Genomic DNA, 12,670 nt, shown 5'->3' with positions numbered 1-12,670 from the left:
AGCCGGTTGAGAACCAAAAGTTTCTCCAGGTTTTGCCGTACCTGTGGGTGCAGTCGGCTACTTCAACGGTACCGCCAAGGAACACCTGTGTGTTTAGCCTGAGTGTGAGTGTGTGGGCCCCCGCCGCAGTGCGTTTGGGCATGTCTAGTGGGGCTGGGCATGCGAGATCCCGAGGTCTCCACTACAATGTCTTTGGCAGTTGTTACAGTCTGAGTGTCCTTCCAAGGGAACTTCCCGTTAGAGAATGGGCCAAATTTAAAAGGAGTTCTCTCCATTATTGAATATAAAGAAGGGTGCAGCCAGACTAAGGAAAGACAAGAAAAGGCATTCTCTAATGAAGAATGTAGAGAAGACCTACCACTCTTCCTACTGTGAAAGGCCGAAGCCAGATGGTGAAGGCCGCAGCCAGATGGTGAAGGCCGCAGCCAGTCGAAATTCCAGAGGAAGTCTTCAGACGGTCGAAGTAAACAGTCATTCGAAAGGAAGTCAAAAGCTGGACTGAGCTCAAATAATATACTAGCAATATATCTGTAGCATACAAGCTCCTCATTAGACAACCGACCAGTACAGCGGAAAAAACAATCTGGGGGACCTAGACGCGCGAGGGCTCATGGGTACACTACACGTCACAGTAGGAATAGCATTACAGATACGCCCAGGTTGACGTCCCTTTTCGAATTTCGAAAAACAAGATGCAATATTCTGATTACCACTAGATGTCTGACTATATGCAGAGAATATGATTCTAAGTAGATTCACAAGCATCAGAAATATGTTTTCCCCCGGTAACCATCCCCATCCTGTACGAGTCCTTGAACTCAGATGCACCACTTAAAAGTCTTCGATAGAGCACAAGGAGAGCAGTCTGTGGTAGAATGGGTCCTTACCTTGATAGGAAAGAGGATGGGAAACCAGGAGAACATCCCTGGGGAGTGTGTTTCAGGACGAATACCTTTAAGAGAAAAGAGGCACTGCTGTTGAAGGTCATTAAAAGGCATTACGTATATAATAGCACAGCTAGGCTGCCCACTCAGAAAGCGTCACAAGGCAAGTCAGCCTGACCAACAAAAAACCCTTGTAAATCAAATATGTATACACAGCCAACAAGCCAAGGGATCAGTTTGCAGGAAAACAAAGATGTGTGTGGGAAAGATAAGAAAATACAGCACATCTTTAGTCTACAGAATAATACTCACTGAGAGTTACATCCTTGTACAGGACTGTCTCGAAGTAGCCAGAGAAGCCATGTAGCACAGTGTTGAGCTCAACAGTGTATTCCAAGGCTTTGAATCGATTGTTGTCGATCACAGCATCTGTGCATATGAAGGAAAGGGCAGTGAGAGTTGGAAGGAGACTAGGTGAATTCTCCACAAAAGAAAATGTTACCTGTTTCTCTTTGGCTGGGGTATGTAAGGACAACTGATGGGGGTGAACAGGACAAGGTTATTCAGGTAGAAATTGGAGACTTCTAGAGGTGGGGTGGCACAAGACAGGAGTGGGTGCCTAAAACAGGGATAAAAAGGGAGGCAAGACACTCGGAGAAAAGATCATGTTTTAGGACCTACCTTTGTTGGGGTGGCAGAACGTAAAACAAGGCAGGGGCTCTGAAAGTTGGTGAAAATTGTGCAACCTGACGACATAGGGCATCTCAAACTGAGCCTGTCAGAGACAATATCCTGTTAGATGGCAGGGTAAACATCTGGCCGACAAAAACAACTGAAGCATATCCTCTTCCTGCTACAAGAGGAATTCACAAAACAGCCCTCTGCGCTCAGAATTATTCTGACACTGGTTACCCCTTATCAAGTCAAATTTACAATGGAAAATATTGGGCGTTCAGGGGATGAGGAGGTATGTAACGACGGGTACAATTCAAGAAAGAAATTAGGTGTTTGCATTCTCACCTCAGGGTCCCGGTCTTTCTCTCGACAAGCCCGCACTTCGTTATACAACTTTGAGGAGGATATTGGTGCCAGGAACGATGTATATTCACTGGGGATGCTAATGCCATCCTCTGTAAAACAGTAACATTTCCCATTAAATAATCAGACCTATAATATCAAAAGAGATTAAACATGTGGATGGCATTTCAGTCATTCATTCAATCACCTCTGCCTGTAACAGACTTAGGATACATTAGTGTGTCAGGACATCAAGGGTTGGTGGAAAGCGCAAGTTACCATAAGCACCTGTGACTCATTGATTTATAGTTCTTCTTTGCCCACCAGGTTCAGAAGTGAAACCAGGAGGACTTGCATTTTGAAACATTTACCAACCCGGTCTGCACGGACTCCATTTAAATGAAACAATGACATCTATTACATTGATTAAGGGCCTCAATTGCCTAAAATGTAGATAATAGTGGATCGAAAAATGGTTGACATAATAAAGGCAGAGAAAATGAGAAGAACATCTCTGTGTGTTTGTGTACAAGAACCCCATGTAGTTGACGCTGCCTTGAATGTGAAGCTTGTCAATTGTCCAGTGAGGATAACCTCTCAGATGCATAATCTTAGTATAAATTCTTCGCCCACAAGTGAGACAAGGTAACGATTTTAGCTTTTTTTGGTTAAACATTAAACTGCTCGTGTAAGGAGGGTTTTTCAGAACCACTGCTGGTATAGGGTACTGGGCAGCTAATTTTAGTGGACCAGAGAAAGTGTAACAATGTTTAACTAAACTAACTGCTGATGAAGAGTTAGAGCATTAAAAGTCAGAATTGAGGCAGTTTTTATACCACCCTCTGTTGAGGATGCTACAACTACTAACCCTAAGGGGAAGGCTAAAACACCTGACAAAAAAGAAGCCAAATCTCTTAAACATATGAAGCGTGGTCACAGCGACAATGCTCAACTCTCAGGTAGGTGTAGGACCACGCAGAAGTCCAATTAGTCCACACACAAATCGAATCAAACAAACCAATATACTGAAAAATATATTCTTTATTAAAGTCACATATATAAAACTATTAAAAAGGAAGATACAAAGTACGCTTAAAAACATGAATGCCCATCTCTAGAAGGCCTCTCCTACCACAATGTCTATATGTGGGTCCTTTGGCAAGGGCATGTACCCAACATAAAATGACAAGGAACACAAGCAGGCAAGTACCTAGTAACTGGCACAACTAAGCCCACTGTTCTAAAGACAGTTCCCCAACCCTAGTATATGTGGAACATGGCAGGGCATGGGATTAAAAAGGGAAACTAGTTCATCCAGAGGAAAAATAGATTTACAATCCAAGGCCTAAAACACAATTTCCCATAAAGCTAGACCTCATATGGCTTCTAACAGTATTAATGTGCAGTTGCCCAGAAGAACAAATGACTTGCCTCTCGCAAGTAATTTGGGAGGAACAGCCATCAGCAAGAACATTACCGAGAGGTAAGTGATGTGTTATTGTAATGGATTCCTTCCTCCCACGGATTCCTCATCTATTTTTGACTTGCATAGCAGTACGTAGATCTGGAAGAGTGAGGAAAGCAAGAACACCACCTAGACCAGAAAACTCTGAAGGACTGCCCTACTAAAACAGGTGTCCTGACTTGAAAGGGAATTCAAGCAGTAATGCTCAGCGAACGTTTGCAGATTCACCCCCATTGCCACTTAACAGATGGGCACCCCTCTGCAGGAAATCCCTACCCCCCCTCCCCCACTTCCTATATGTTGGAAGCCTGAGATTGTGCCATGTTTGACACCAGCAGTTGTGCCAATACCGCAGCGGATATTAGAAAGAAGGTATCCACTAAGAAAACCCTATCGAATGCGTCCCTGAAGAGACGACAGAGGGAGGAAATCCCTGAAGGAATATGGAAAGGAGTGAATAAAAGAAGCTAGTGACGTCACAAGAGAAATGCGTTTATCCCCGAGAATACTGGCTGAAGAGAATGCATGGCTCTTACAGAAACTGATGACGAAGTTCAGAATCGAGTAAACATTCATATGCAAAAAGAAGATTGAACGTGTGCTTAGTGCAGCAGAAAAGCAACCGTTCAATAATTGTACATATTCTGAAACGGAAGTAGACTAAGTCATCATAGAAGCTGGCTATATGTAGTGATTAGACTGCAGGCAAAGCCACCATTGTATAGCAGCTGGACATCAGTGTCATGAAATTAGTAAGCCCAGACCCAAAGAGGAAAGGCTGAGAATTGTGTTGCAGCAAGAATACGCTGAGATTGTGGAAGCGCCTTGCAAGGGTGTATGGCCTGGTATTAAAACTGAAGCAGCCAAGGTTGGTTATTTATTCTTGAAAGAGTGAATGTGGGAGGGATGAATCATCCTTTATTAAAGGTGCAAAGAAAGAACACCAAGAGTGCCAAGTTTTATTCATTTAAGACATTTAAATGCTGCAAAATGGACTAAATCGTGGTCTCCTGTCACGTGAGCCAAGGTTGGAAATAGAGTTGAGCTTGGAGTCCTAGAACAACGATAGCGAGAGCCTCCACTCCCATATATTCCAACAGACAAGGATCCTTTCCAAGGCCAAGTTCAAAGACAATCTTCATGGCAGAAGGCATGGGTGATGAGATGTTGGGCTAATTGGGTGGGGAGGTAAAGTCAAATTCACCTCCTGGCACCTCGGTATGAGCTTACGCGCAAAGTGAACCAAATCCAGACATGGCACAAGCGTGCCAACCAATTTTAGAGGGACATTTAACGAAAGGCCGTATAGTGTGAAGACCAATGATAAACTGTGTACTTATTAGTGTTAAAGATGACATGCTTTTAGAGGTAGGCATAAGTTGTCCACCTGACAGTGGACAGCCAATGACAATCCTGGTCCCTACGCAATGGATACTTCGATGTTTCTCCTTAAGCCTATCACAGTCTTTGATGGGTTTTGTATTATTTTCTACGTAGTATGACGTCACTTTGGATGTATTTTTTGCATATAAGGATGTTTTTATGAGAAAATTGTCACGAGCTGAGCGAACGTCCATTGATGTCTGTTGTAACCTCCCGGTTTTAGATAATGGTTAATAAAAAAGCCACTTTGCCATCTTCCGGAGTTGGTTCGATTATTTGGACTCTGAATTACTCTGCGATCCCATCCATTGCATGCAGGTTACTAAAGGGACATATGCTCACAGAGAATGATCCCAGTGTAACCAATAAAAAGCTGGTCATCTTTACTGGCCTCTCTCGTCTGAGAGACGTAGTAACTGAGGGTCTGCAGCGGGTCCTGCTGATGAAATCTTTACTCTTCCTTGCAAGGGTGAGGCGGAGGAAAAAAAACAAAGGAACATAGATCTTTTGAGAGATGAAAACCTAAGACCACTTTTGGAAGAAACGGGGGCCTCACTTTTAATGTCACCTTCTCTTTGGAGAAAACCAAATAGTGAGGTTTAACAGATACCACCTGGAGTTCACTCACTCGTCTTGCGGAAGTGATGGCAACCAGGAAAATCAACTTAAGGGTGAGAAACCTAATCAATCAGGAATGGAGGGGCTCAAACAGAGCTCCCATAAGGAATATCAAAACTAAATTCAAATCCCATGCCGGAACCACAAACTGGCGCAGAGGAAACTGGTTACACAAACCCGCACAAGAACGACACAATAGAGGGGACTGAACGAGCCCTGTTTCAGGCATCTCTTAAAACCCAAAATAGCAACAGAGGTATCCCTAAAAAGTGCCTATCTGGAGGCCCGACGGCCAATGACAGCAAGAAATCAAAAATGTAGGTAACAGAACAGACAGGATAAAGGGTCCAAATTCCTCTCCCATCACCAAGTCCAAAATTTACAACACCAAAAGGCCTAAATGGACTTCGTTGCGGGTCTCCGTGTATATAGGAGGGTTAGGGAGAATTCTCATTTCTATGCCAATTCCCTTCTACCTTCGAGACCCCCAGCTCTTGCTGGACTTTTAATTTTTATCCTAGAGTGAGACGGACCTTTTTTTCACGCTCGTATTTTTCTCCGATTTGGATGTTTCGTTTGGTTTTGGAGTTTGACAAACTCCATAGGCATCATCTTTTTGTATTGTGACACACAGCACCTTCAGTGCAGTGTCACAGAGAAGTCCTTTAGATTTCTGTTAAGGTTTAAAAACATTCTCTTGTATAAACTGTTTCCAAGAGTAGTAAAGTGAAATTGACTTTACTTTTAAAAAGATTCTCGTTGTAGACCCAGCACACACCATCTTAAGTGGAGTGCTGGGGGGTTACTTAGTATGCCCTTTGTCTACCTTCTCATGTAAAAATAGATATTTATTTATTTACATTTGTATAGCGCACAAAACAGACTTTAGGCATTGTGGCGCTGTTAAGTATACTTGCTTAGTTACAGAGTCGGTACAGTTAGATGGCAGTGAAGACAGTGATGCATAGATAATATTGAAGAAGGCAGACATTAGAAATGCATGTTAACAGATTAGGTTAGCAATGAGTTCCTTGGTTACACTGGAACAATGACATTTGTTGAGAAATGTACAGGTTAAACAGTTTAGTTTTTAGGGCTTTGTGGAATACTGTGTATGAGGTTTCGTCAGTGCTGTGGGCAGAGCTTTCCAGTGTTTGGGCGCTAGGCGTTGGAAGCTGGAGCCTCCAGCTTTGGCACAGAGCAGATTGAATGCAGGTACCCAAAAGGCATTTCATATGCAAAATAGATTAGTATAGCTTTGAACAAGTTGAGTGTAGTTGGTTAACGGGTGTATACAAGTGTGATTGGGTGGATACGGCCAACATATTCATATGTTCATCCACCGTTAGAATGTGTAAGAGTAGGCGAAATACTGTGGGCGATGACCATGAGAGGACATGTGTGATTGCATGCACATCAACAAGGCAAGGTTAAAGTGAGTGGCAACAGAGCAGAACGGTAAGACGCCATAGTCCAATGTCCAGGGTTGAAGAGGCACAGGTGGGGGCTGACTTCAAGCAGAACAGCTAGGTGACAATGTTGACCCCTTTGCTGTGAGGTGTGCTTAAAATGGATAAGCGCGTAAACTAAAATGTCCTTACTGCAAGCTGTTTAAGCTAGCTGTGTGGTGGTCTATATAACTGCTAAGGACTCTGATTATGAGGGCTACTCTCCCCCCGCCCCCTTTGGTGATTGGTTTATCTTGACAGAAGATTGTGACAGGGCTAGTGAGATGGCAGGTCCTGAAGCTGCATGAAGCCAGGTTTCAGTAATGGCTAGTGCATCAAGCTCCAGGTTTGTGATCAGATCATGGATTTCGATCGCATGAGCTGGGAGTGATCTTGCATTTATGAGTGCACATTGCAGTGGACTGTAAACAAACTTGTATTTCACATTGCTTCTGGTAGGCTAGGTGGTCATACTGACCTTAGGGGCATTCTGGGGGGCCTTGGTAGGAGTCACGAGGGGGTGTGGGCATTTCAGGGGAGTTATGAGAAGCATGACTTCAATGGCATGGCGGTAGCGCTGCCCTAAGGATTTATTTCTGGTGCTTATTGACCTGGGGCGCTTGTGGAGATGGTGAGGTCTGGTGCGACTCCCAAGCCTTTCTAGTCTAACTGCTAGAGGGTAGTTGTAACATGGGCTGGAGCCATGGGAGAGGGTTCAGGGTGGATAAGCGCTTATCCAGTGTTCCCATGTGCAGAGCAGCAGGCAGCGGTAAGACGGGGCAGTGGCGCATGTAGGGAGTGGGGGGGGGGGGAAGGGAGGCCAGGCCCTAACAGTGTGGTAGTGGCTTACGTTATACAGTATGTTGGCGCTAATGCTAATTTAATATTTTTGGGTGCTGGCTTGATATGATATGGCATTTATAACGCACCTATACACAAATGTTTCAAGGCGTTGGGGGGGGGGGGGGGGGGGAACAGTGCAGAGTGGATGAGGCGTGCATTAGGCTCTTACCGGATGATTTTAGTGAAGCACACAATCAGAGGAGGCAATCAGCAGTTTAGCGATGCATCACGAAAATGGTGGAGTATGTGGCAGACCTCCAGCCCTCCCGGCTCAGACAGGCTCCGGACAGGAGCCTTGGTAGCCGGGCCAGCATCTTGCCTGCCGGCGAATCGGGATGCAGTAACAAGGATGGCTCCAGCCAATCCAGGGGCAGCATCGCAAAGGCTGACTGGCTGCAGGGGATGTGAAACACCATAAATTTACAGGGCAGCCATTTTCAAGAACGAAACCCTCACGGTTTTGCTAGTACGCCAGAACGAAAAAGTGTGCTTCAAATGAGGTATTCAGCACGAAATGCTGATGCCAATCGGGTACAAGTGATTGCAGGAAAGGGGTGATCAAAATAACATTGCATCTGCGACTTTTCTGTTATTTTCAGCTCAATGTGCTAGCTGACCAACAAAACCCCACGGGTTTACCGTGTTAGGGGGAGGCCCACCCAGGGATTGGGGCACTGCTCCTGCAGTGGATAGCGAGCACCTGATTCTTTGGCTGCTTCAGTGGCTGTAGGAGGCTCGGGACAGGAGCCTTGGTAGCCGGGCCTTACCCTCACTACAATTAATGGCTGGTGGCAGTAGTTTAATTTTCCTACCATTGTGCGTTTTTACCGCAGGCTGAATTCTCAGCTGCAGTATTTCCCCCCCTCCCCCCCCTGGGTGCCCATTTTGTCAAAATGGCCTGGTGGTCTTTTTCTGCCATTTCTTGTTTGGGAGGTCCTTCTTGAGTTTTACTCTGCGTGCCAAACTAGGTTTGGTCTCTGTTAGTTTTGTCTTTGGTGGAATTCACGGGTAAAGAGCATGTCTGGCAGGGCCGGAAGTGAGCGGGGTTCCCGAAACTCCCTGTGCTTAGTCTCCTTGGTTACAGGAATGTACCCAAAGGTGATTGGCTGGCTAGCTGTTTGTCCTTGGAGGACAGCCACCCTGCTGTGTGAGTGACAGCTAGGCTGCGAATGAATGGGAGAAACTTGCATAAAAGGCAAGGTCTTTTGCAAGGAAGGCAGAGTTGACCTCTGGACGAAGGAACCGAAGAAGAAACTGGAAGAGAAGCTTGCTGCACCCTCCTGGACCGTTGGTTTGCCCGGTGAAGCCCTGCTGCAGTGCTGAAGCTCCAAATTTCAAATAGACTAGAGAATGCCGGAAAGGATGACTTCTTCCCTTGGGTTTGTGCGACAAACAGACTGACCCCAAGACGAATATGACTGGAACCCCTCTCCCTGCTGGCTGTACTTCTTTGCTGCTGGAACAGAGTGCCAGGTGACAGGAATGAGTGCATAGTCTTTAAGCTGGACCTGAGCTCCAGGAAGATCCTAAGGACTCCCTCGAAGCAGGACTACCCGAGCCTGAGCCACCTCGACAGAGTGCTGGACCCCAAAAGCAAGGGAAGCCCACAATGTGTCCAAGAACCGTGGTGGTGCCATTTGTGAGTATCTGAAACTGCGAAGTGTTGCTGATCTGGAGAGAGTCCATTTCTGACGCTTACCTTCAAACCGTGGTGCAGGAGTCCCCAGACGTCCTCCCTCTTGTCCCCACGACTGAGGCCCAGGAACAACAGGATCTGCAGGTCTACCACAGGAACAGAAGCCAGCTGGACCCTTTTCTTCAGACTCAAGGTACTTTGTAAATAGGGGTACTTAACTCTTGTGTGTAGGTTGCTCTCATGGAGACTTGCATTGGCTGCCCTTTGCAGAGTTGCTTGCAGCTTTAACAAGCCTCCCAGCTTGTGGCCCCAACAGTGATAACACTGTGCAAGATTTTTGTGCTATCTTCAAGTAGTGCCTCAGCTTCCCAAGACTTTGCTCAATTGACATTGGCTGTCCTGGCTCCCTGAAGACTCTTCTTACCCTCTTACTTTGTGTTTATCTGTCCCTCAAAAAGTCATACATAAGTTACTTGCATAGCTGGGAAAGGGATAACCTACATTTCATTGGGGGATTGCAAAGGGCTTACCTGCTTGGAGAAACTTGTTAACCTGTTTTGTTTCCTTCCCTAACCTATTCCTTTTCCCACAACCTCAGTACTGTATTAAGTGTTAAAGTGACTGTTAGGGAGAATTCTCTGTTTAGGCTGAATTTCCCAACCTAGTGAACCCCCCAGCAGCTTTGCTGGATTTTTGGGGTTTATTTTTTTCTCCTGCCAAGAGTGAGACTCTTTTACCCTCACTCTTGGGCATGATTTCAGTGTGTTTCTTTGAATCTAGATGTGTTTAATGAGCTATGGGGTCTTTTACCCCATAGGGCTTCATGTGTTTTTGTGATGTGTGTTACACAGCACCCTCAGTGCAGTAACACAGGGATGTCATAGTGACCCCCCCAGTATAGACTCCATACCCTGGGACTGACTACTTTACTCCCAGGGCATGTAAAGTCACCATTGACTTTACTAGTCTTAAATTCTGAACAGAACCAATACAAACCATCATATTGTGGACATACTCGCTGGGGCAATTCAATTGCCCCGGGGTCTGTTAGTCGAGGGGGCACGTCTCCGTCCCCCCTGATCGAGTTTTGGCTGGTGGCAGTGGATACTACTTTTTATATTCAACCGCAAATATTTTCCTATGGGATTTCCCATGGTTTTAGGCTACTATCTTTATTTAATTATTCACGGTAGCCTCGAACATACCGCCGGTTTATTTAATTAATATTAATTCTCCGGTTGGTATTTTTTGCCATAACTTGATTCTAAAATGGCATTTGTGTTCTCTTCTGTGACTCCAACCCAAGTCGAGCCCTTTGTTCCACTTTTTGGCGGGCTTCTCCACAGAAGCCCTCCAAAGTGGTGCCACTCTGTCTGGGGTACTTAGGAGCGGTGGAGGGGGATTTAGGCACCCTGGACTGAGTTGCCTAGCCAACTCAAGTCGCACTCCGTCCTGATTGGCCCAAGTGGTGAGCTGGCCGGCTCACCACTTAGCATGTTTGAGTGACAGCTAGGCTGAGTGAATGGGGGTTTTCTGCATAAAAGCAGGGCTTTGGGGACTGGAACTTCAGAAGTCGCCACAGGACCCAAGAATCCGACGAGGGAGAAGCTGAGCCGACCTGCCACGACACCACCCGTGGAGCCCTGCTGGACCGTCTCACCACTTTTCCCAACGACAGAGGAGATCTCCCGCGGGAGAGTCTTCTTCCTTTGACTGGTGGGGATAACCAGTTTCACCGTCTTTTCGCCTTCCCGACGTACCTCGTGGCTGCCTTGCCTGTTGCCAAGCACCCCGGCAACCGGGATACCACGTTTTACCACGACCGCGAAAAAAAGGTACCAACTTTAACCGGAAAACTCCGCGGCTGGTTTCTTCCCTGGCAGTACAACGACCTTCATCTTTCCTCCAAGTCGAGATCTTCTCTTCCCCTGGACAACAACGTGACTTGCATCCACTGCCAGGAACAACTGCCACTGCTGGAGGATCCTTCCCACTTAAGGTACCGTGTCCCGCCTGGCTTCCCTTGCCACCGACTGTACGGGGTAGATTTAGCCCCCGGCTTTCGAACCGGGGTTGGCCTGGGACACCCTGGCTAAACTTTCCTGAGCCTCTCTAAACTCTTTTTGAACTCTCTGCAAGACTTTCTAAGCCTAGTGTAACTGTGTGATCTTGGGCGCATTTGTGCTCTGCTCTCTCTAAGAGTGGGCCCAGCCTTTGGACTTTGGCTCACCAGTGACTTTTGCTCTTCTGCCTTGCTAACAGTGTTCCTGAATCTTAGAGTGGTATACCTTTCCATATTCTGTCTTTTTCCCTCCCTTTCTCACAAACTTATTGGAGTGCCATCTAGTTAAGCGCTCACCTCTGTATGAAAATAAGTGGTGTTTTACTAACACTTATCTGATAAGGAAAAAGGGGTGTATATATTACAATAGTAACTGTGTTTAGAATATTTTACAACAAGAGTGCTGGAGTGTTTCAAACAGTGTGTTTTTAAATAAATAATTATATACTTTGATACCAAAGCTCTGGTCAGTGTTTGCTTGTATTGGTGTGTCTGAGTGCCTATTGTGTATACTTTGCATACTGCCCAACTCTTCTTGAGAGAAGTCTGACTGCTCAGCCACAGCTACCAGGTAAACCTGGGTGGTACAGACTGCTACCAAGTGGGTTTTACTGCTAACACCTGTAGTCCTAAATCTTTTGCAGTGTTCCCGCCTAACAGTGACATAGCAATGTCCACAGTGTCCTAGCAATTGAAGTAATCTCTGGGTGTAGCAAGTGTGTGCGTGCGGCATCCCAAAAGGGTATCTACTTTTATTTTGTTATTCTCTTTATTGGTTTAACAACAATGAAAAGCTTTACCCATCCATGCCCCCCAGGACCACCTCATCTCTTTCTTCCGCTGAGAAGCCGAGTGGGCCATGTGCTCAGCAAAGATCCAATAACTTTAGGTGTGGTGGACACCATAGCGCCATTTAGTCGTCTTTCAGGAGTGTCAAAGTTTCTCCCCATTTCCCAGCAAATTGTTAACCATCGAGTACATTGCCCACTCGAGGACGAGCAATTCCCATACCTTTTGCAGCCAGTCCTGAATCGTTGGGAGTAGTTGACCCTTTCCAGTTCCAGGCTATGAGAGTCATTGCAGCCAAAGTAAGGACAACTCTTGCATTCTCCCAGCTTCTAGGTTCAACTTTCTCCTTATTCCCTGGCAGTTCCAACAAAATGTGCTATGGGGATTGATTGGCCCCTCGTCCAAAGGCCTGGATTTGCAACTGCGACACCTCCCATTCTCAGGCATTTCCACCATATGTGGGCTGCCGTGCCCACCTGCCCGCAACCCCTCCAGCAGTCCCCAGAGGTTCCCGGTATACACGTT

At 46.1% G+C, this 12,670-nt stretch overlaps 1 protein-coding gene across 1 annotated transcript in view; it reads right to left on the bottom strand.

Moving 5' to 3' along the window:
• PRMT5 (protein arginine methyltransferase 5) overlaps nt 1-12,670 on the bottom strand; it is a 630,581-nt gene that overhangs the window by 41,854 nt on the left and 576,057 nt on the right. Inside the window, exons 13-16 of the mRNA XM_069633848.1 lie at nt 1,905-2,014; nt 1,566-1,659; nt 1,197-1,313; nt 888-952 (exon numbers count right to left, since the gene is read on the bottom strand). Coding sequence (XP_069489949.1) covers nt 888-952; nt 1,197-1,313; nt 1,566-1,659; nt 1,905-2,014 — 386 coding nt within the window. The remainder of the gene's footprint in view (nt 1-887; nt 953-1,196; nt 1,314-1,565; nt 1,660-1,904; nt 2,015-12,670) is intronic.

This window comes from Ambystoma mexicanum, chromosome 13, assembly GCF_040938575.1.
Source record: "Ambystoma mexicanum isolate Mex_15411 chromosome 13, UKY_AmexF1_1, whole genome shotgun sequence".
NCBI classification, from domain to species: Eukaryota; Metazoa; Chordata; class Amphibia; order Caudata; family Ambystomatidae; genus Ambystoma; species Ambystoma mexicanum.
Note: the sequence above shows the minus strand (reverse complement) of the source record. Positions and strands in the feature narration are given on the sequence as shown.